Source organism: Zalophus californianus, chromosome 11, assembly GCF_009762305.2.
Source record: "Zalophus californianus isolate mZalCal1 chromosome 11, mZalCal1.pri.v2, whole genome shotgun sequence".
Lineage (NCBI taxonomy): Eukaryota > Metazoa > Chordata > Mammalia > Carnivora > Otariidae > Zalophus > Zalophus californianus.
In genome coordinates this window covers 100,430,213-100,452,784 of record NC_045605.1, presented here as the reverse complement: position 1 = coordinate 100,452,784, position 22,572 = coordinate 100,430,213, and the positions used below count along the sequence as shown (strand labels likewise).

General features: G+C 53.4%; 2 protein-coding genes across 3 annotated transcripts; one reads left to right on the top strand and one right to left on the bottom strand.

Annotated features, from left to right (window-relative positions):
* The first annotated feature begins 1,602 nt into the window (after positions 1 to 1,602).
* On the top strand, positions 1,603 to 13,758 carry UBE2L6 (ubiquitin conjugating enzyme E2 L6). 2 transcript variants are annotated; one of them, XM_027581313.2, is made up of 4 exons: positions 1,603 to 1,720; positions 6,003 to 6,098; positions 10,791 to 10,977; positions 13,053 to 13,758. In XM_027581313.2, exons 1-4 carry the CDS (start codon positions 1,664 to 1,666, stop codon positions 13,202 to 13,204), a joined length of 492 nt encoding a protein of 163 aa, XP_027437114.1. In that variant the 5' UTR covers positions 1,603 to 1,663; the 3' UTR covers positions 13,205 to 13,758. The 2 variants fall into 2 exon arrangements, with proteins under 2 accessions (XP_027437114.1, XP_027437115.1); XM_027581314.2 differs by lacking the exon at positions 1,603 to 1,720 and adding an exon at positions 2,130 to 2,240.
* A 1,719-nt stretch (positions 13,759 to 15,477) lies between these two features.
* On the bottom strand, positions 15,478 to 21,803 carry SMTNL1 (smoothelin like 1). The gene is made up of 7 exons (XM_027580581.1): positions 21,072 to 21,803; positions 20,725 to 20,857; positions 20,564 to 20,615; positions 19,000 to 19,158; positions 18,672 to 18,786; positions 18,409 to 18,560; positions 15,478 to 15,690 (listed from the first exon to the last, which is right to left on the bottom strand). The coding sequence occupies exons 1-7, from the start codon at positions 21,801 to 21,803 to the stop codon at positions 15,546 to 15,548; spliced, it is 1,488 nt and encodes a 495-aa protein (XP_027436382.1). The 3' UTR covers positions 15,478 to 15,545.
* Positions 21,804 to 22,572: the final 769 nt, after the last annotated feature.

Sequence of the window (22,572 nt, the reverse complement as noted above, 5' to 3'; positions counted from 1 at the left end):
CAGTTTGCCATATTTGTTAGTCATAAGACAACAGATGGGAAAACAAAGGTAGGGAGGCTATAAATTGCATTGACCAGAGTCATGCAGATAGGAGCATGGAACTCACCATACCCCGGTTCTGGACCAGGGAGTAATTCCTAATAACCAGCTCTTCCTGATGGCAACACAACAGTCCAAGGGTGTGGAGATTACTTAAAATAAATAAGCAAAAATTTGTTTTAAAAAAACAATGTTAGGGGCGCCTGGGTGGCTCAGTCGTTAAGCGTCTGCCTTCGGCTCGGGTCATGATCCCAGGGTCCTGCGATCGAGCCCCGCATCGGGCTCCCTGCTCCGCGGGAAGCCTGCTTCTCCCTCTCCCACTCCCCCTGCTTGTGTTCCTTCTCTCGCTTTGTCTCTCTCTGTCAAATAAATAAATAAATAAAATTCTTTAAAAAATTTAAAAAAATAAAACAATGTTAAAAGTAGTAAAAATAACACTAATAAATATTAAAATGATGTTTGGTCGCTGCCCAGGAGCGAATATGCTGGGTTGGAGGAACAGAGATGTCTGAGTTTGTTCTCTGGGAGCAATGGGAATACTATCTTCCCAAATAGGAGAACCCTTTATCCTTCTCTCCCATTCCTCCTTTCTACAACGTGTATTGTGTGTGTATTGAGCACTTACCAGGGCAGGCCCTGGGTGGAGCAAGACAGTGGCTGCATTCTTTCCCTCTGTCTAAATTGCCTGAGAGCTCCTCAAGGACAGGGGACCCCACTTTATTTATTTATTTAAGATTTATTTTTAAGTACTCTCTATACCCAACCTGGGGCTTGAACTCACAGCCCCAAGATCAAGAATCACATGCTTCATGGACTGAGCCAGCCAGGCGCCCCAGGGACCTCACCTTCTCATCAGGGTGTTCCCCAAAGGCAGGGCCTGGCACTCCATAGTAAATGCTCATTAACGAAGATGCACGATCAGAGGTAGGTTCAAATGCCTTTCTTCCCTCACCTTTCCGACAGTTTCCTAGTCACTTCTGGCATATAGAAGATGCTTAGTTAGTTTACTGAATTGAATTAAACAGAATTAATCGTTCAGCAAATGCATCCCACATCTGAGCAGAGAAGTTACTTAGTTCTAACACAGATAAAAACTATATGGGGTACAAGCTCAGAACTCAAAATATGCCGATTTCCTTCCTCATTTGGACTTTTGACAGGGGTTGGTCAGTCCTCCCAAGGAGTCCAGTGTTACTAGGAGATTCTTTCCCAGATACTGCTCCGTGCTCGGGGGCTGCTATTCCATGGTGGTCTCAGGGTCCGGCTAGGCGAAAGGTCTCTGCCCTTGCACAGAGGGGTGGAGACCCCAAGCTGTGTGTTGGGGTCGCACATTGTAGGCCCATAAGGGAGGCCGAGAAGCCTCCCCGGAAGAGAGGCTCCTGAAGTCCATCTTGGGGCTCCCGCCACCCAACTGTTTCCCAAATTAGCACATAGTGGCCCTCACTAAACATTAAACCCAGTCAAGGACCGAATGAATTGTGGACGGAATCCGTAAAGCGAGAGGAATGGGTCCAACAGCTCCCCCTTGCGGTGCTCTGCACCCAAGCCGCCAACTGGGAGAAGCGTTCCTGCGGTCCCACCAGCGAATGCTGCTGGACACCACAAAGAGCCGAGCTGCCAGGGGATGTCGTCCAGCCACCCCCCATCCATTTTTAGAGACGGGGCACTGGGCCCAGGGTGGGTAAGTGGCTTTTCCAGCGGGGCCCCAGGAACGCGCTCCAGCGGTTCAGGGCGGCAGTCTGACGGCGGAGGCCGCGGGCGACCTGCGGCGGGGCTGCGCTGGCACCGCGAGGAGCCTGTGCTGACTCACGGAGTGTCCTGCAGGTGGCACGGAGAGGCCCGTGGGGATGCGGGGTCCCGCGCGGCCGCCGGCGCCGGAGCTGCAGCTAAAACCCGGAGGGGCGGACCGGCGCCGTGCCCGGAGCGCTATCCGCCCGGTGCACGGCGCCCCCAGCGGGCGCAGGGGGCCAGGCAACGCCGCGTGCGCACGGGTCCCCGGATCCCAGCCCCTCGCGCGGGACCGAGGGAACCCGAGTCCTCGGCGCAGCGGGGGCGGGGCTCTCGGGGGCGGGGCTCCGGGGGGGCGGGGCTCCAGGGGCGGGGCGCACCGAGGGGGCGCGCCGGAGCTCAGTCCTGCTGGAGAGCACGGAACTCCCCCCACGCTCGGTCCCGAGATGATGGCCAGCAAGCGGGTGGCGAAGGTAACGGCGGTCGGAGACCCCTTTCTCACGACTCCCCTTGCCTCCCTTGCCCTGCCCCCTGCATCCCTCTCCTGGCTCTCGGAGCGCGGTTATTTGTCGCTGTCACCGCCGCCGGGTCCGGAGGAGTGGGTCTGCGAGAGGGGCGGGAACTGGAGCTGGAGGAAGCCGGGGGGGTTTCGAGCGGGGCTGTCGCTGCCTCCCTGGGCTGTGCTGGGGATGGGGATGAGCCGGCTCTCCTTGAGCCGAACTGGTTTCGGTTTCTTTTCTCCTGCCAGAAACTTGTGATAACAATTGCATGCGTCTCACGGAGGTGCTGGAAAGATTCCAGGAACCAGGCGCTCTGCTGAGGCGGGGGGCGGGGTGTGTGTGTGTGTCTGTGTGTGTGTGTGTGTGTGTGTGTGTGTGTGTTAGGAACAGAGGTAATGAGAACAAGGTCTTTGACTTGGAGTAGCTCCTGCCCCGCCCCGAAATTGGGTACCTACATTTCTAGAGTCCCGAGAAGTATGGCGTGTTGAGTAGAAGCCAGGAACAAAGTTCCCTGGGTATTCTCAGGAGGAAAAGATGCCAAGGAGGAGCTGGAAGGCGTCTTGGAGTAGGTGGCGTGCACTCATTCCTTCTACAAATGTTGTCAAAAGCCTGTTATGTGCTGGCTCCTGTTCTAGGAAGCAGGGAGGCAGAGATGAGCACAAATCTTGCCCCCCCCCCCCCCGTCCCCCTTGAGCTTTCTTTCCAATCAGGGACACAATTTGAAGATTTATTTATTTTTATTTGAGAGAGAGAATCCCAGGCAGACTCCACGCTGAGCACAGAGCCTGAGCTGGGGCTCGATCCCATGACCCTGAGATTATCACCCCAGCAAGTGGAAATCAAGAGTCCACGCTTAACTGACTGAGCCACCCAGATGCCCCTCCAGTCAGGAACACAATTTGAAATGAGGTCTGGGAGGATGGGAAGGGGGCAAATTCCCCGGGAGGTGGGAAAACCCAGGGTGTTTGAAGGACTGGGGTGTAGCCCAGAGGTGGGCATAGGTGGGGAACGAAGAGCACTCATGGTGAAATGGGTCTGACATGCCCCAGACTTTGACTCTCTCGGAAGCACCCCTCCAGTGTGTAGAGTGGGGGTGAGCTTAAGGGGGTGAGGAGGGCTGCCGGCTCCCCTCCACCTTTGCGAGATAGAGGGTCTCAGATTGGGGCATAGAGCTGGCTCAGCCCAGAAGATCTGAAATCTGGAGCTTAGCAACAAAATGGGGCAGAAGGTCCTTCTAGCCAAGCCTGAAAGAGCTAGGAGCCAGTATTTATCACACTGGCACCACGAAATGCCAGGCCACTTCTAGTTTGTAAAATTCCCACAGCAGCTCTGTGAGATAAGTCTTACACCCCCATTTTACAGATGAGGACGTTGAGGCTCAGAGAGAATAACTTAGTTGTCCAGGGTCACCCAGTAGGGAGTGATGGGGCTGGAATTGGAGCCCTGGTTGGTGGGGCTCCAACCCACAGGCTTGTCCAGTAGCGTCTTTACTTTCATTTTCTTTTCCTCTGAGTCAGGTGACTTCCTCACTGGCCTCAGGAAAGAGCCGTGTGTCCTAGCTTTTGTTTCGGTATCCTCAGGCTTGCAGAATCTTTTGGGAGAGCTCTTCTACAACAGAAAAGTCCAAGCGATCTCAGTTACAGTAAAGTCGGGAAAATGTCCTCTCCAGAGCTCTGTTTGACTTAGGGCTTCATTTCTTGCCAAAGAGTCATAGATGACGCTGCAGCGAGGACTCTTGGGAGCAGATGCTTCTACTTTTGGAATGAAAAATAATTGAGGATTTATAGACTGGGCAGAAGGCACGAGAAGCAGTTTGTGGGTATGAACAGAGACAGAGTATGAGCTGAGACAGAGGCGATGGGGCCAGGGTTTTGTTTATATGTTGGGGGTGCAGAGAAAGTTCATGTGGTCCACAGTCTGAAAAGGCCCTCCCATACTGTGGACTGGGTTTGAGCTTTCTGTCTGCCTTTGTTTATACCACGGTTTCTCAACCTTGTCACTGTTGACACCTGGGGCTGGATAATTCTTTGTAGGATGTCTATCAGCATCCCTGGCCTCTGCCCACTAGATGCTGATAGCAGTCCCCCAATTTGTGACTACCCGAAATGGTACTAGACATTGCCCAAGGTCCACTGGGGGGTGGGGTCAAATCGCCTCTGGTTGAAAACCAGTGGTTTATACCCATTTGGTGTTCCAGAGGAATATGACTTGCCCTTGAATGTCTTTTTATTTGTTATTGTTGTTGTTTGGTTTTCCAAAGAAAAGATCCGTTGTCCTGCAGGATGAACCCTAAAAGGGAAGAGGGGTTCCTTGGTCAGATATGTGTGAGAAGTACTGTATGCTGTGGGCTCACATCTTGGAGATTCACAATACGCTTTAGCTTTATGTTTTCCAAAGTGCTTGATCATGGAACCCTTTTCCATCAATAACTAGTAAGCTTGTGTGGGGCACACTGTGCATATTTGCTCTCACTGGGCCCTCTGCCTTGGTGCCTCTCCCCTTCTCTGCATGGTGGACTCCTGTTTACTCTGCATGGCCTGGCTCAGTGCTCCCCTGTCCTCCTCTAACCCCAGTGTGTATCAGCACACCTTCACACAGTCACATTCACCTTTCTGCCATTACTCCAGGGAAGGTCTTGAGGGCTGGGCCCTTCTCACTCAAGCCGTCAAATAGAAGATGCTCTGTAATGCGCTGGAGGGAGAATGCAGTGATGTACCGGTCACTGAGCTACATCTGGGGGCAGGGGTGGGCGTGTGAGTCACTCCTTGTCGCCTTGTTTCTCTGCTTGGTGTGTAGTGTTCTCCTCTGCTACAGTCGGCCTGAACCATCTCCCTCCCCCAGCCCTGGCCTGGAGGAGTCTGTCTTTGCTGCCCTCTCTGCCATGAGCACCGGACGGGTCTGTCGTCATGCTGGACATGCAGTGGGTGCCGTGGGAGGAAGGGAGGGAGGGCGGGAATTAGGACCTTGTGTCTCTCCAGGAAGAGAGCAAAAGGACGGAGGTGTAGTGTAGTATCTTGGCTTTAGAAAGAAAGGCTCCAAAGAGAGTAATAATGTCTGGAAACAAGGATCTCATCTTCCCTCCCCACCTAGTACCTACAGAGCTTGGTGAGACTAAAGGCACCTAAGTCACTTAAAACACTCAGCGCTGTGCCTGACACATTCTTTTTTTTTTTTTTTTAAGATTTATCTATTGGGGCGCCTGGGTGGCTCAGTCGGTTAAGCGTCTGCCTTCGGCTCAGGTCATGATCTGAGGGTCCGGGGATGGAACCCTGCATCGGGCTCCCTGCTCAGTGGAGAGCTTGCTTCTCCCTCTCCCTCTGCCGCTCCCCCTACTTGAGCTCTCTCAAACTCTCTCTCTGTCAAATAAACCTTTTTTTTTTAAGATTTTATTTATTTATTTGAGAGACAGAGTGCGTGCAAGCAGGGGGACGGCCAGAGGGAGAGAAGCAGACTCCCTGCTGAGTGGGAAGCTGGTTGCAGGGCTCAGTCTCATGACCCTGACTGAGATCGTGACCTGAGCCAAAATCGAGAGTCAGACGCTTAACCAACTGAGCCGCCCAGGAGCCCCTGTGCCTGGCATATTCTAAGTGCTCAGTAAATGAGGTCTCTGACTTGGTCAGCGTCTGTCCCTAGGAGGTCCTTTTTGGGACCTGGGACAGCTTTCTGCTGGGACAGGTGGATGGGCGGCTGAAGTAGGGGAGGCTAGCCCCCTGCCCACCCCTGTGCCCCCTGCAGGAGCTGGAGGATCTTCAGGAGAAGCTTCCCACGTACCTGCGGAACCTGTCCAGCGATGATGCGGACGTCCTGGTGTGGCATGTGCTCCTTCTGCCCGTGAGTGTCCCTGGGGACCATGACCTTCCATTGGCGTGGCAGGCCAGGGCCATGGGCAAGGGAGGCTGAGGACTGGGCCAGAGTTTCCCCTGCCTTAGAGTCCTTTTTTGACTGGAGGTCACTCACTGGTAGAGGTCTCTGCATTGACTGCTTCTGAGGTCGAAGCAGGCTGATGAAGGGCCAAAAAAAGACTTCTGGATTTCGTAGGAGATTCTCTCCTCAAGCCAGTGGTCACCAAGCCCGCCACAGAAGCGTCAGCAGACAAACGGCCCCGAAAGAAGAAAACAGAACTCCTGGACCTTTGTCATGGGGTAGGGGTAAACTTCCTGTTTTTCACAGTTGGCGGAATTTGCCCTCCCCAACCTAAAATGTATTCTGTTTTCTTTTAAAGATCATATTTCAGACAACTTTTTTTTTTTTTTACTTCAGTATGGTTCATAGAGAGTGACATATAAGTTTCGGGTGTACAGTATAGTGATCAGACAACTACTGTTACGTAGAACAATCTGAATAACTCATCTCTACTATTCCGATTTTTCTCCATTTATTAAATCTCTCTCAGTAAAATCTCCCCGCGAAAACAGTATTCTAGAGGACCTGTCTGAGTGCAGGATTTCTATTTTATCATTAATAGACTGATGATATTTTCTATGGGAAGTCATCTACACACCTTTAGTTACATGGACATAAAAATTAAAACAGTGAAACTTTATGGTAGTTCTTTGGAATATCAAGAGAACAATTCATTTGATTATTTAGGATTTGGACTTTTTTATTTTTAAGATTTTATTTATTTATTTGTCACAAAGAGAGAGTAGAGAGCACAAGCAGGGGGAGCGGCAGGCAGAGGGAGAAGCAAGCTCCCCGCTGAGCAAGGAGCCCAATGCGGGACTCGATTCCAGGACCCTGAGATCATGACCTGAGCTGAAGGCGGACATCTGTCAAGCCCTGTGGGCCGCTGGCTTGAAGCAATCCATTTACCTGGCTTGAAGTGAGGACCCCTACTCTGGGCCTCGAGTGCCAGAGGACAAAGGTGCTAGAAGGTGCTCCAGGGACGGATTAGATCCCCAAGGAGGCTAGCTCTGAGGCGGATGAGAGTGAAGGTGGAGGAGCAGGTCAGAAGGAAGAAGGTGGATGACAGGGAAACCTAGGGAAGGTCAAATTTCAGAGTATACTGTGAAATGAGAGGACCCTAATGGTTGGCAAAACCGAGGTGGCTGGTCTTCTGGTCTGAGCACAATTCCAGCGTGTGGAGGGGTGACCCTTGCCCCACCACCAAGCAATTCTCAGGACACTGGCTGGGTGTCCTATTCTTTAACTCACTTCTGACACGATCTACCTAGAGATAGAATCAGATCCCACAGATTAAGGGCTCTGTCCCACAAGACTGTCCCCCCTGCACACACGCCCCCGCCTCCCCTCAGATGTCAGTCTCGAATCCAGGCTGCTTCTGACCCGAATGGTTATAAATCAGAGGTTCCATGACCCCTTCCTCGGGTTCAATTACTTTGCTAGAGTGGCTCACAGAATGCAGAAACATTGTCCTTACTGACCAGTTGATGATGAAAGGTTATATCGCAGAACAGCCAGATGGAAGAGATGCACAGGGAAGGCATGGGGGAAGGGCACGGGGCTTCCCACCCTCTCTTGGCATGCTACTCTCCCCAAATCTCCACGTGTGCACCAGCCCAGAAGCTGTCTTGAACCCTGCCCTTTTGGGTTTTTATGGAGGCTTTATTACATAAACACGATCGATTAAATCATTGACCATTGGTGATTGAACTGGAGCCCTTCTCCCCTCCGACCCTTTAATCCCAGGGTTGGCTCCTCTGTCTACAGCCCCCAACCTTAGGTGCTTCCAAAAGCTACTTCATTAACATAAAAAAAGACATGTGCGTCACTCTCAACACTTGGGAAATTCCAAGGGTTTTTGAGAGCTGTGAGCTAGGCACTGTGGACAAAGACCAGATATATATGAGAATATTTCTGAATGACCAAATATCTATTTCTTATAAATCACAATAGCACAGTAGGTGTGTCCCCAGGAACTAGCCAGAGGTCTCTGGTCCAGCCATACAGGGGTCCTGAACAAGCATGCTAGTTGGGAAGAGTCTGGGATTGGGGGGGGTCAAGGGTTGTTGTAGGACAGCCAGCTAAGGGGGCCCAGAGGTGCCCGGTAAAGCCATAAAGAGGCATGGTTGGCGGGCAGGGGAAGGAGAACCCAGGAAGGTCTGTGGGACGAGCCGGCGGATTGCCCCCAAAAGCTCAGTCTCAGGGGCGCCTGGGTGGCTCAGTCGTTAAGCGTCTGCCTTCGGCTCAGGTCATGCATGGCCCCAGGGTCCTGGGATCGAGCCCCGCATTGGGCTCCCTGCTCAGTGGGGAGCCTGCTTCTCCCTCTCCCACTCCCCCTGCTTGTGTTCCCTCTCGCTGTCTCTTTGTCAAATAAATAAATAAAATCTTAAAATAAAAAAAAAGCTCAGTCTCAATATACACGCTCACCAAGGTGGCCCCACTTGTCACCTTGTAAAAAAGCTGACAGCGGGACGAGCCTTTGAAAACTCACAGTAAGAGTTCCATTCACTGAGAACCCCCTGTGGACCGAGCCCTGTTTCTAGGACATTGCATGAGCATCATACTAAAATCCTCTCAGCCACCCCACCAGGAAGACTGACACCTTTCTACAGTTGAGGAAACTGGAGGCTGAGGGGGTTAGGTGACTTGTCACACAGAAGGTCACACAGGAGAAGCTGGCAGAGCTGGAAGAATAGCCGAGTGCTTTTTCTAAACCCAGAACTCGGGAGGAAATAGGGCTTTCTCAGCTGACCCCAATACGAAGCTGTTGGGTGGTCTGACTTCTTCATGTTACAGATAGGAAACCGATTTCTGGAGGAGCTCCAAGCCACGCCCCAGGCTCGGGGCAGAGCTGGGCTGGTTCCCAGCCCCCCCCCCCCCCCTGCTCCAGAGCTGGGCAGCCTCCTTCCTTTGTTAGGACCCAGGAAGCCCCGCCTGCACCCCTGCAGACAGGACACACGGACATTCTCCCATCCCTTCCATGAGGCCTCACCCTTGACCCTGTCTCTACTTCACAGGCCCCGGGCTCTTATTATCAAAAATGGGAATGCTAAGACTTCTTCCTTCTCTGCCCTGTATTGGCCCTCCTATCTCTGACACACCCAGGACCACCATGGCTCCCATTTTGTCCTCTGCTAACCAAGAGGAGCTCTCGTACAACCTTGACTCTGGGCTTACATCCATATGTCGTTCTGCCTGTCTTTGTCCTGTCTTCTTGGTAACAAAATTTCTGAAAGTATCTGGACTTTGGAACCAGCTGGGAGCCTCTGTGCTCTGTGCTAGGGTCACCTGAGTTCCAGGGCTCTCTGCTTCTAGGAGCGTAGACTAATGCTCACGTGTGGAGACGTAGAGTTGGTGGCACTGGGTTCCCACGCGGCACTCCGCTGTGATCCTGGGCAAGTTATAGACATTGAATTTGAGTTTCCTTATCATAAAATAGATGCTAATAGTGGTGAATTCTCATAATCCTTCCTGTAGTAGCTGACACAAAGGTAGTGCTTTCCAGGTGCTGGGCCCTGTTCTAAGCCCTTAACATAAATGAACTCATTTAGTCCTCACATAAGCTCTGGGAAGAAGTCTATTATCATTCTCATATGGAAGCCCAGAGAGGTTAAGTTATTTGCATAAGGTCACACAGCTAGAGAATGGCAGAGCCAAGATTCATACTGAGGCAGGGTGGCTCCAAAGTTCATGTAACCCCTATTGTCCGCTGCATGGACTAGTGTGTGTCAAGCTCTTAACACAATGTGGCACGGGCTAAGTGCCCAGGAAAGTTTTCAGGTTGCTCGAAGTCCAGAGGGTCTTCTACTGGCTCCTGGCAACCCCTCGGCCACCTCAGCCCCTGAGTTCTTTCTTTTTAAAACATTTTTTCTATCACGGTAAAAGTACACAATAACAATATTTACCATTCTAACACTTTTTTTTCTTCTTAAAGATTTTATTTATTCATTTGAGAGGGAAGTCGTGGGGAGGGAGATGGACAAGCAGACTCCATGCAGAGCTCAGAGCCTGACATGGGGCTCGATCCCAGGCCCCCGAGATCAGGACCTGAGCCAAAACCAAGAGTCAGACCCTTCACCGACGGAGCCACCCTGACGCCCCCCTTCTTTTTCTTTCCTTTCTATTGTATCTATGTGAGAAGATTGATGTTAACTGAACCTACTGTGCTCATCACTTTACCATGTATATAAATCAAACTGTTAGGCTGTACACCTTAAACTTACACATAAAACTGGAAAAAAGCTAATTATAAAAAAAAACCCACAAAAAAAGCCGAGATAGTCCTTAGAGCTCGTCTAATCAAACTTGCCGCAGTCTTCGATGAGGAAACGGGCCCTAAGGTGAGAGGCGGCTGGTCCATAGTCAGTTGTACAGCTTGAGCCGGGATCTGACGTTGGTGTCTCCCAGGCCGGGATTCTTCTGTGACTCTACTCTTCCACAAATCCGTGGCACGGTCACCAAGTGAGTGCAGGTGCCACCTGGGAGTGTATCAGAGAGGATGCCTGGGAGCCCGGGGTGGGGCAGAGAGAGGGGGAGAGCCAGACCGAGGTCCTAGGAGGAAACCGGTCTTTTCAGAGCAGACCTGTTTTGGAACAGAGCTTGACCCCTTCTCTTGCACAGGAGAAACCACCCTACAACCTCAAGGCCTTCCACCTGCGCATCAACTTCCCCAAGGACTATCCGTTCAAGCCCCCTACAGTGACATTCACCACCAAGATCTACCACCCCAACGTGGACCACAACGGAAGCGTTTGCCTGCCCATCATCAGCCGTGAGAACTGGAAGCCTCACACCAAGACCTGCCAAGGTGGGACTGGGCCTCGCTTAACAGGAGGGACTGATCCGGGATGTGGGGTTATGGGACTGATTTTGAGTCAGAAAAGCCCAAAAGAGAGGAGATGAAAATTGCGGGTCTCAGCTGAGCCTTTGTTTTTCTTTTTTTTTTTAAGATTTATTTATTTATTTATTTGAGAGCGTGAGAATGAGAGAGAGAGTACACGAGAGGGGGGAGGGCCAGAGGGAGAAGCAGGCACCTCGCTGAGCAAGGAGCCCGATGTGGGACTTGATCCCGGGACTCCGGGATCATGACCTGAGCCGAAGGCAGTCGCTTAACCAATGGAGCCACCCAGGCACCTCTCAGCCTGTCTTTGGATAAAAGGGATGCATCCTGAGACGCTGGACTGGCTGACCTGGTCCTGCTCCTGCTCTTCTACCTGGACAGGTGCAACAGAGCAGCGTTGCTGTGGGTCATGGGAGAGAGAAGCATGGGCTGTGGAGGGAAGGGCTCTGCTGCTCTGTCTGCAGACCTTGGTGAGGTCTGTTCCTTCCCAGGCTCAGTGCACTAAATGACAGTTGAGGACACTGGCCCAGTAATGGCAGTACACATCGATGAAGCACTTTGAGCACCGTGCTAGGAGCTTCGCACACCGACTTCATCTGATCCCAGCAGCCCCATGAATGGTGTTCTCATTGCCTCTTGAGTCGATGAGGATCCCGGGGCACATGACAGCTAAAGCACTTGCCTACCGTCATATAGCAAGTGGCCGAGCGGGGCTTCAAAGCCAGGCTTGGCTGACTTTATTTGTTTTTTTTTTTTTTTTAAAGATTTTATTTATTTACTTGAGAGAGAGAGAGAGAGCAGGGTCAGAGGGAGAAGCAGACTCCCCGCTGAGCAGGGAGTCCGATGTGGGACTCGATCCCGGGACTCCAGGATCATGACCTGAGCCGAAGGCAGTCACTTAACCAACTGAGCCACCCAGGCGCCCCAGGCTTGGCTGACTTTAGAACAGTGCTACCCAGCAGAACGTTCTGTAGTGATAGAAATGTTCCATAGCTGCACGGTCCAGTTCCTGATCAGTAGCCACGGGTGGCTACTGAGCACCTGAAATGTGGCTAATGTGACGGAGGAACTGAATTCCTCATTGCAGTTAATTTTAATTCATTTCAATTTAGGTATATACATGGTGGCTAGTGGCTACCTTACATAGTGGACAGTGCGTTTCTAGAGCCCATGAGTGTAATCTGTGTGCAGGCTGTCCTGCTTCTGGACCAGCTCAGGAGTTCTTTTTTTTTAATTAATTAATTATTTTTTAAGAGAGAGAAAGAGAGCGTGTGTGTGTTTGCACGAGTGGGGGTGAGAGTCGGGGGGAGGGAGGTGGAGAGAATCTCAGGCAGACTCCCCACTGCGTGAGGAGCCCGATTCAGGGCTCGATCTCGTGACCCTGAGTTCATGACCCGAGAGCACAAGCTGAGCTGAAATCAAGAGTCCGAGGCTTCACCGACTGAGCCCCCCAGGTGCCCCGACCAGCTCAGGAGTTCTTAGCCTTTGGAAACAGGGGTCCCCAGAGGGAAAGGAGGAGTGATCCAGGGGGACTGTGGAGCACTCTTAATGTAGAACCACATGTTTGTGTGTGTTCATATGTGCACGTGCCTTGCGCGATGGACCACTGCCTTCACTGGGTTCCCAGAGCCACAGGGCAATAGTGGTTTCCAGTCTTTAGCCTCAGAACCCTTTTTCCCAAATAAAAGTTGATTTGAAATCCTAATATCAAGCAGAAAAACAGAGTGGTTCTTGTTGAAAAGGGAGTGGGACCCCGAAACCCCAGTTATCTCATCGACCCCCATGATGGGAAGCTTCTCTGAAGCATGGAACATAGTTTGAAAGCCCTGGTGTAGCCAGTCAGGGCTTTGGGCATCATCAGTGAGGAACGAGGGGCATTTGACTCGGTCATAGAGTCAGCCTCATCCTGAGAGATGGAACCTCCCCGGGAGTCCCCCGCGGAGTGAGTGTGAAATCCCGGGGCATCTGGGGGTGGGCTGCCATCGCCTCCTTCCCCGGGTTTTTCTCTCATCCTGCTGTCCTGATCTGGCCTCTCTCCCCAGTCTTGGAGGCCCTCAGCGTGCTGGTGAATAAACCAGACCTAGGGCAGCCTATTCGGGTGGAGCTCGCGGATCTGCTGACAAAGAACCCGGAGCTGTTCAACAAAGAGGCCAGAGAGTTCACCCTCAAGTATGGAGCGGACCGGCCCTCCTAACCGTTCTCACCCATCCTCTGTGTGATGGACGGACATGTGTCGTGGACTGAGGGCTGGAGCCCCTCTCCTTTGTTCCATATTTGCCTTCATAGATTGTTAGTCATTAGTCTGTGTGTGTGGTGTGTGGACCCTTTCCCAGGTTCACCTGGCCACAGGTGGGCGTTTCCCGCTCTCTTTCTCCACCCCAGAGCCAGAGGAGTTCATGACAGTACAGTTCTCCAGATTTCTCTGGAAATCCTGGTCTCACTAATTGCTCTTACAGACACAGGTCACCTCCAGGCCAGCTGGCAGGAAATGAGCCTAGAAGGCAACCAGAATCCCCGCAGGTCCCAGGCATCAGGGGGCAGAGGGCACGTGGGGAGTATGCATGGGAGGCCAGGGCACTCAGAATCATATTTACAATTGAGCAATTTGTTTATTGAGTGACTGAAGTCGGCCAGACTGCTAATAGGTATTACATGTCTAGATTTAGGTGCTAAACCTTTCCTTTTCCACTGATAAATCACGAAATGAAGAATCTCCATCCTGAAAATCTGACTACGTGGTTTTTTTTTTTTAATTTATTATTTATTTTAGAGAGAGAGATCGAGCACACGAGTAGGGAGAGGGGCAGAGGGAGAGGGAGAGAATCTCAAGCAGACACCCTGCTGAGCACAGAGCCTGACACACGGCTCCATCTCACGACCACGAGATCATGACCTGAGCTGAAACCAAGCTCAATCGACTGAGCCCCCCACGCGCCACTGACTACATGATTTTAAACTTTTTTTTCCTTTTTCTAAAGATTTTATTTATTTATTTATTTATTTATTTGGAAGAATGTGTGCATGAGCAGAGGGGAGGGACAGAGGGCGCGAGAGAGAATCTCAAGCAGATTATACCCTGAGCGTGGAGCCTGATGCGGGGCTCAATCCCACAACCCTGAAATCATGACTTGGGCCAAAACCATGAGTCAGACGTTTAACCAACTAAGCCACTCAGGTGTTCCCTGACTACATGGTTTTAAAACCACTTGCTATCCCCTTAGGTTACTGGTTTCTGGGGGCTTACCTTCAGGCTGGGAGGAGTGTCCCCCCCAGCTTCCAGTCCAGGGGGACCACAGAAACCATCTGCTTGTCCACCCATTAAAGTCACAGATGAATTTGGAGGCTGGCTGAGTGTTCGTTGAGAGGATGGGGTGGTTTCATTGGGAGAAGGTGAGGCTGAGGGTTAGCTGCTCTCTACTACAAGGTGTGACCCTGCTCCCTAAAATGGACGGCTCGCTAGGCTTCAAGCCTCATGTAACCCCAAACGCTGTGGGGAAAACTGCCCGTAAGGGACTAGGCTGTCAACCCGTCCACAGGGGGAGCACCCCCATTTTACAGACGAGGCAACTGAGGCACAGAGTGCTCCGTGGATGGCCGGGTCTGCCCTGCCAGTCAGGGCAGGATCCACACCTTCGGCCGCAGCGCCAAGCTGGCTGGTTTTCTTTTCCATGTTTCTCATGAGCTGTTCTCGTCAGCACACGTGCTCCGAATGGCTGATAAAGGCAGACAGGCCTGTTAGCAGGAAATTATAAGCAGCTCAGGGGAGCATCTCCAACGAACAATGGAAAATCAAAAGCAGGCCAGAACTTCAGCCCAAACAGAGGGATTAACTTAACCCGAAGGAAGGACCTTCAGGGAGCATCAGTCTAAGCTTCTGGAAGGCCGCTGCTTGTAAGAGACAGAGTGCACGGTATCACCCCCAGGCCCTGCTGACCTATCTTGTGATTCCCAGAGAATCTTCTATCCCAGCACCTAATCTGGGAGAAGTGTGGAAAGAGGGAAGAGAATCAGGAAAAGCGCCACCAATGGCTTGAAATGTACGAATGCATTTACTTTTGGCCTCACTTAGGGAACACTTAAGTGACAGGCACCAGGCAAGGCTGTTTGCTTGTTTCATTATCTCATTCAACCCTCACAACACCTCCATCAGGTTTGAACTCCAGTTATCCCTGTTCAGACCGGAAGCTGAGGCTCAGAGAGATTAACTCACTGGCCCAAGGTCACACAGCTGCGTAGTGGGGGGGGGGGGGGGGCGGGGGGGCGAGGCTGGGTGGTGCCCAGGCCATTGTCCTTTCCCAAATGGCCATCCTGGTTGTTGAGAAGATCGTGTGGGGGGAGGAACCCTGGCGGCTGGGGTTTATTATTCCAGAGGGAGCAAGGTTCCCGGGGCGGGGCGGGGGGGGTGTATGGAGGGTGCACTGAGGGGCCAGACAGGATTTTATAAAAAGTACTTTTAATGCATTTAAGACTTGTGCCACCTGCCCTGGCTCGAGCCCCAGCTCTGCCCACCTCCACCCATAGGGCCGGTCCACTCCTCATTTCTTCTTGGTCTTCACCAGCCCCTTCTGCACAAGGCTGCGATAGAGCTCCTGGATGTAGGTGTAGACACACTTGGAGTCAGGCACCGCCAGCCGCACCATGTCGTCCACCTCCAGCAGCTGGGCGCAGTCGGCCAGTTTCCTGAGGGGTAGAGCCAAACCTGAAGGATGCGGGGGCCAGGGGGAGGGGCGCAGACCAGCCAGGGTGAAACCCAGAGAATCGTGTATGTTGGAGCCGAGAGGTCATCTAGGCCGACCAACCCATTGTACAGATGAGGTCACCGAGCCCCTGACAGTCCAAACTCAAACGCAAGATTGAGGGGCAAGATTCAAATTCTGCAGGTCAACTCCTCCATCCTGTGGCCCCACGCATCCCTACCAACAGCCTTCCCTTTTCACTGCTGCCTGATGCCTCCTGGCAGCCCAGTCCTCGTCGCCTGATTATTCATCTTGCCTCCTCCAGGCTCTGCCTGGCTTGGAACCGAGGCAAGGCAACTGCAGGGGGACAACGACCTGTGTCCTGCGGGCCAGGGACACTTGGTTCCTGGCGTTCACTTACAGCTCTCAGCCTCGACTGGGAGTTTCACATCTATGTCACAGCTCTGCCAGGACCTCCTGTATGAACCTAGGACATCGAGGGACCTCACTACTCATCCGCCCTCTAAGACTGCTAAGAACATAGAATGAGATGATCCAAGGAAAGCTCTTAGGAGGACGCCCGGCACCTAATCTCCCTCAATTCATGGGGCTTGTCATCATCATTAAAGGTGCTTCTGAACCCAGAGCAGGACCTGGCACTCCTGACCCCCTCGGCTTCCCACCCCATGGTGCTCACTCCATCCCTTGGCAGGAAAATGCACAACTGGAAGGGGTCTTCTGGAATATCAAGTCTGGTGGTTTTCAAATTGCATCCTTGGTGCCTTAGGGCCCCGTACACGTGCCTCAGGGAGCATCTTGGGAAGGGTGTTGGGTGCGGAGCTGGTGTGCTCCAGGAACCCCTCCCAACCTAGAAAGGTCCCCTTGTGAGTGATGATACTGATAGACCATGAACTCGAAGCTGGGGAGTGAAGACATAAGGAAGCTGACCGAAAGTGGAAAATGGTGAGGTTACCGGATTAGAAGTCCCCATGGGGTTAAAAATCTCTTGGAGTGGGGCTGCTAACCTAAGTGAGCTAGAGAGGGGAGGGGTGGGGACAGGGAGAGAGCGCTCAATGTGTGAAACCAACATTTTGAAGGTGATACAATTACTGGCAAAAACTAGATCGTAACCATGAGCAGGTGGCTGAGAAGAGTGATAAGCTCAAATAACCTAGAGGCCAGTGGTTGTAATGATTCCTCTTAACAGGTCACTTTATCCAACGTCATCCAGGCTACAGACAATTTTCATTTGGGTTAAGACATGCTTTGGGCCTTCTGTACCAGTTTCACTACATACAAGTTACAGCCATGAAGTCCAACCTCTAGGAATGAGCTAGTGTTTTGAAGCAATATGTACATTTCATAAGAAAAGTGTTATTTAGTTCAATGAAAGTTAAAAAAAAATAAAAAGGTCCCCCTGTAATTTATTTTATACGTCGGGCATTCACTTAATATTTTGTTTGAGGAATCTGCTGGAAAAAAGAAAAACCCATTTGCAAAGCACAGCTCCACATCCATCTTCCCCTTTTGCCCCCGGGGGACACGCAGGGCGAGAGAGGGGAACGGTGCTGCCCCAGGCTTCCCTGCAGGTTGGTGGCCAGGCCTGGGCTAGACCAGCGGGCTCAGCATTCCAGCCCCAAGTGTTGCTGACATCCCCAGGGACTCCCTCCCTGTCCTGAGGCTTTGGAGGTGCCCTCATCTGTCCACTCTGGGGCCTCAGAGTTGACCTCACGGGCAACATCCTCTGCATAATCCATTTCTACCAGATGGCTCAGAAGCCTCTCCCTGGGGCTGGAGAGAAGAGGTGCCCCTGGCATGCGCTCCTTGGGAGCCCTAAGGCCATCAGAGTGCATTCAGGCCTCCAGGGTAGGTAGAGACAGAGGCTTCCGTCTGAGGCTGGCTCTGGTACTTTGGTGGTGGGCGCACCTCCCCTCACACCACCACCTAGCAGCCTCGTCTTTGCCTCTCAGGTTCTTCCTTGGGGCACACTGTTCCTCACACTCCTGCTTTTCCAGTACCCCTTTCTCCAGCCCACCACCACCACCACCACCACCCCTGGCATTCAGCCGAGCAAGCCTCAGCAAGAAATCCCCCAAAGTGATGAATAATTATTGTAAAAACTGCTATCATCCATCATCATATAGGAACAACAGCTCAGATTCTTTTTTTGGAGGGTTTGCTCTGGGTTAGGCACTGCTATAGACTTCACCTAATTATTTACTTAACTCTCGCAGTAGCCCTGCAGAAGAGTAAACGTGCCCATTTTAGAAATCAGGACGTGAAGGCTCAGAGAGGTAAAGGAGCCTGTTCGAGATCACACCGCTAGGAAATGGCAGAGTCAGACTGTGGCCCCAAATCTCGGCGCCCACCGTGTCTAAAACGGCAGGCCTGCGGCTCTTCTACGGCTTGCCCTGCCTGCGTTCTCTTTAGGGCACGGCCCCCTGCGCCCCGCGTTACATTTCACACGGAGGGCTGTGCTTATGATCCGTCTCGCCCTTTAGACTCTAAGACACGGCAAGCGGGCGTTCTGCCCAGTTCACCCACGGCTGTGTCCTGACAGTTCCTGGCGATCGAAAAGCGTCTGTTGGATGCGTGACCGTGTGGCCGAATGACCAGCCCGCTCCCCGCCCCATGTGAATCCAGCGCGCGTGCGCGGCCCCCCAGCTCCTCCTCCCCCCCCCCCCCCCCCACCTCCCGAGTGTGGTCCGCCGCTGCGGCTTACTCTGCGGTGGAGAAGGCCAGGGTGAAGTTGTGCCGGCGCTGCGTGGGCTGCAGCGCAGCGTAGTCAAAGGCGTCGGGGAAGAACTTGTGGATGAGCGCGCAGAAGGCCATGCCGCTGCTCCAGCTTGAGGAGAAGTTCTGGATGTCCACGTGCTGCCGGTGAGCGGGGCCCAGAGCAGGCCTTGGTGAGCCCCTCGAGCTCTGCGCCACCTGCCGCCCCGGGTAAGGGTCCCCTGCCCCACACGGCCCCTGCTCCCTGCCCACCTCGTAGTTTCTGGTCATGGCCCGGCACCACTCCAGGAGCATGTTCTTGACGCCGCCGATGGCTGCCCCGGCTGCCTTCGTGTTTCGGAACAGGGCCGTGGGGCCCGACGCTGCCCTGCAAGGGGAGGCACGGAGAAGGCCCGGCCAGAGAGGTGAGAGGCCACAGGACGCCCCATGGGGGAGGAGCCCCCGCCCCAGACATCAGTCCTCCCACCTGGGCCCGGGGCCGCTCCCACGCCCTCAGGCCTCCCCACCGAGAAGCGACCCTTCCGCGCGAGAAGCGACCCTTCCGCGCGGAAAGCCCGGCCCAGCCCAGCCTGCACCCTACCCGCCAAACTTGTCCACGATGGCTTTGCGGTTCTGTGCACGGGGCCCCCGCGGCCGGGCAGGGGCTGACACCCTGCGCTCTGGTGCCTTCTCTTTCTTCTTCTCCTGGGAGGGAGGGGGCTCTGTGGGACTCTGGGGCACCTCGCTGGGTGAAGACTCACTATGGAGAAGGTTCAGAGCAGTGTGAGAAGGGCTGGGACCAGCCGCTCCAGGGCATAGGAGGGGGCAGGAAGCAGGGGGCCGGCTGCGGAGAGAGCTCCCTGCAGTCAAAAGAGGCATATGAAGTTGTGGCCCCCACTCCGGGCACACCTCTCCTCTGTGCCCAGCACTGGGAGGGGATCGAGGCCGAATAACTGAGGCTCAGTCTAACTTTGGGGAGCGTGTGGTCTGGTGAGATGTGTGGGCAGAGCTAAGACAAGTCTGAGGTCTGACCTGAGTCTGAATCCTGGCTTTGCCTCTTATTTGCTGTGTGATCTTGGGACTGTCATGTCACTTCTCTGAGCCTCAGCCTCTTCATCTGGAAACTGGGCACAAGAAGAGCTACCTGACACGGTGGCTCTAAGGCTCGAGAAAGAAGGGGAGTGGAGAGCACCCAGCTGAGCCTGCCCCATAACGGCCCGAGTGAACATGCACCCACTATCCTTCCCTAAGAAAGTGGCACGGAGGTGAATCTCGGGTCAAGACAAAGGATGATTCCTCCAATGAGTCGAGTTATACACTGGCAAGAAGAAGGCTCTCGGGCGCCTGGGTGGCTCAGTTGGTTAAGCGACTGCCTTCAGCTCAGGTCATGATCCTGGAGTCCTGGGATCGAGTCCCGCATCGGGCTCCCTGCTTGGTGGGGAGTCTGCTTCTCCCTCTGACCCTCCCCCCTCTCTTGCTCTCTCTGTCTCATTCTTTCTCTCTCAAATAAATAAATAAAATCTTAAAAAAAAAAAAGAAGAAGAAGAAGGCTCTCGCTTTACCAGCACCCACCAGGTACCAGGTACTGTGCTCAGGGCTCTATACTGTTTTTTATAAAAGTAATCTCTATGCCCAGCCTGGGGCTCAAACTCACGACCCTGAGATCAAGAGTTGCATGCTCTACCAACTGAGCCAGGCAGGCGCCCCACGTGCTTTATACATTTTATCCCATATAAGCCTCACGCTATGAGGTAGGTATTGATTACGGGGCCCACTTCATAGAAGAGGAGAACAGTGACACGGCCAAGGCCACACAGTTGGTAAGTGGCAGAGTCGTTTTCTGAACTTGGGCTTTCTGCTCACACTCTGTGGGCAGGGCTGACGCCACGGAAACGTGCTAAGGGACAAGATGAGGAGCCCCGTGAAGCTCTGCCAAGGACGCGGAGGAGGAGGCTTTCGTGGTGGAGCGGGAGTGGTCCCTTTGCTCCCAGCCTCCGGCTTCTTTGGTTTCCTGGGCTCTGCCCTGGGGTAGGGGGCTGAAAGCCAGGAATCCTGGAATATCTCTAGATCAGGCGCCAGGGAGACCCAGGCCCAGGCGATGGTAGACTTGGAAGGGAGCGTGCAGTAGAGGGAGTTGGAATGGGGGCCCCCGATTCTGACGTTACCTGGCTGAAGGACTGGTCTCTCCGGAAGCTGCTGTGTCTGGACCCAACCCATCTGGAGGGAGGGAATGGAAGGAGGGAGGGAAGCTGGAGCTACCTTGACATGCTGTCTGCACACGTCCTCAGAATAGCTCCCACAGCACCCCACGGCCCCCTGGACTCACCTGGGCGGGGGTCACTGCCCTCCTCTGTGGGGCTCTCAAGCCATTCCTCAGGGGAGCTGGGAATCACTCCTGCTCCTTCCTCTGACTCTCTCTCCACACCCTGGTCCTGCTCTTCCTTGGGACTACCTGGCTCCTGGAACGAACATGATCTGTGTGGGCTCATGGTCCCACAAGCACCTGCCTGAGGTTTTGTGAGGACTTCAGGAAGAGCCGGAAGGCAACCTGGGGCCACGGGGCTATACCCCCACCCCAGGCTCTCGATGTCATTGGGAAGACTGGACTTTCCCAAAGGAATAAAGCCAGGGGTGGGGGGCTTACTTCCTGGGGTGCAGGGGACTCCAGAACACTGTGGGGGCCTCCTCCCTCCTCTCCTTGGCCTCACTCACCGCCTCCTCCTTCACGTCAGCCTCCCGAGGTTCAGCGTCCGCCTCCCCTTCCACAGCAGCCTTCGTCTGAAGGTCTGACCTGGCTTCTGGGGCACTGGCTTTCTTCTGGGCTTCAGCCACGGGCTCCTCTGTCTTGCTGCTCTTCTCTTGAGAGGCCACTGTGGCCTCCTCCTTCCCATCAGCCTCCCTGGCTCCAGTCTTGGCCTCCTGCGCCCCAGCAGCCTGCTTGGGCTCAGCCTCAGCCTCATCATTCCCACGGGCTTCCTCCCTAGATTGGGGCTTGGCCTCCTTCTCATCAGCTTGCTGCTTCTCAGAGGCCAGCGTGGTCCCCTGTGCTTCCTCAGCCTCCTTGGGGTCAGGTTGGGTCTCTTCCTTTCCATCAGTCATCTCCTGAGGAGCCTCTGTGTCCTCTCCCTTCCTGCCGTCCTCCTCGTGAAGTTCAGCCTCCGTTTTGGATTCCACCTTGGCCTCATCCAACCCATTGGCTTCCCCCTGAAGTTCAGCTGGCGTGCTGTCCTCGGCTCGTGCTCTTTCCTGCTTTCCTGCTCCATCCGGAGGCCCTTCTTTGACGCTCAGCTGGGTTGTACCTTTGGCCTCTTCTGCAGAGGCTCCACCTCCCTGCGTCACCGGGGCCTCTGGGGTTGGGGAGACAGTGGTCCCGTCCTCAGAGGGCTTCTCTTCCTTCTGCTCCATCTCTGGAAAGTGGAGACAAGCAGACCTGGTCATGTCATGCCCCATTCCTGCGTGAGGTGAACACCCCACCCTCAGAGAGCCCTGGGAGTCTGGAGGCCTGCTGCTCAGTCCTGTCTCAGTCTCAGTCCCTCGGCCCCACTGCTTGGACATGTGACAGGAGCATCCACGTTCCCTGCGGTAAAATGAAGGGGTCCAGCGCTGCTTCCCCAAAGGTGAGGTGTTGGGTCACATTGACTTGCCCTGGGATGGTGTTCACCTAACAGCCCTCTGCAGACTGTGGCTTGGGCTTTAAAGCACGTTAGGTCACGTAATGCCTCTTCAAGGATTTTGTCTCTTTCCGATTAAGCCAATGAAATGGTTAGAACGGGATCCTGGCCTTCAGGAACACCTGTGGAGCAGTTGCTCTTCTCCCTTTTTCAGGGAGGTGGTAGCTAGCCTCAGGGGCAGGCAGGAGTATCCGGACCGAACCTAATAGTACCTCTTTGTTTCCGTTGTATTTCTTTTTACGGTTACTTTCTATTTCTGGCCAGTGATCTTGAGTTTCCATTTCCAATAGTGATATAAACTTTCTTTTAAAAATATATTTGTTGAATTTAAAAATAAGTTACTTCAAAGGAAGGCATTCAGGAAAGCAGGACACAGGTGGCGCAGATGTGCCTAAATCCCCAGGGGTGGCGTAAAAATGCCTGAAATTCGGGAAACCCTGGGCCAGCTGGTCTCTGGGGCTCTTCCAGCTTCACCAGCCACCACCACTCTGTCACAGCTCTGC

Coding starts and splice junctions, on each gene's coding strand:
- UBE2L6 (XM_027581313.2), top strand. CDS start 1,664: ATGTCGTCCAGCCACCCCCCATCCATTTTTAGAGACGGGGCACTGGGC. Junction 6,099..10,790: donor GGCATGTGCTCCTTCTGCCC/GTGAGTGTCCCT, acceptor TCTCTTGCACAG/GAGAAACCACCCTACAACCT. Junction 10,978..13,052: donor TCACACCAAGACCTGCCAAG/GTGGGACTGGGC, acceptor CTCTCTCCCCAG/TCTTGGAGGCCCTCAGCGTG.
- SMTNL1 (XM_027580581.1), bottom strand. CDS start 21,803: ATGGAGCAGAAGGAAGAGAAGCCCTCTGAGGACGGGACCACTGTCTCC. Junction 20,858..21,071: donor GGAGGGAGGAGGCCCCCACA/GTGTTCTGGAGT, acceptor TGTTCGTTCCAG/GAGCCAGGTAGTCCCAAGGA. Junction 18,787..18,999: donor ATCGTGGACAAGTTTGGCGG/GTAGGGTGCAGG, acceptor CTCCCCTTGCAG/GGCAGCGTCGGGCCCCACGG.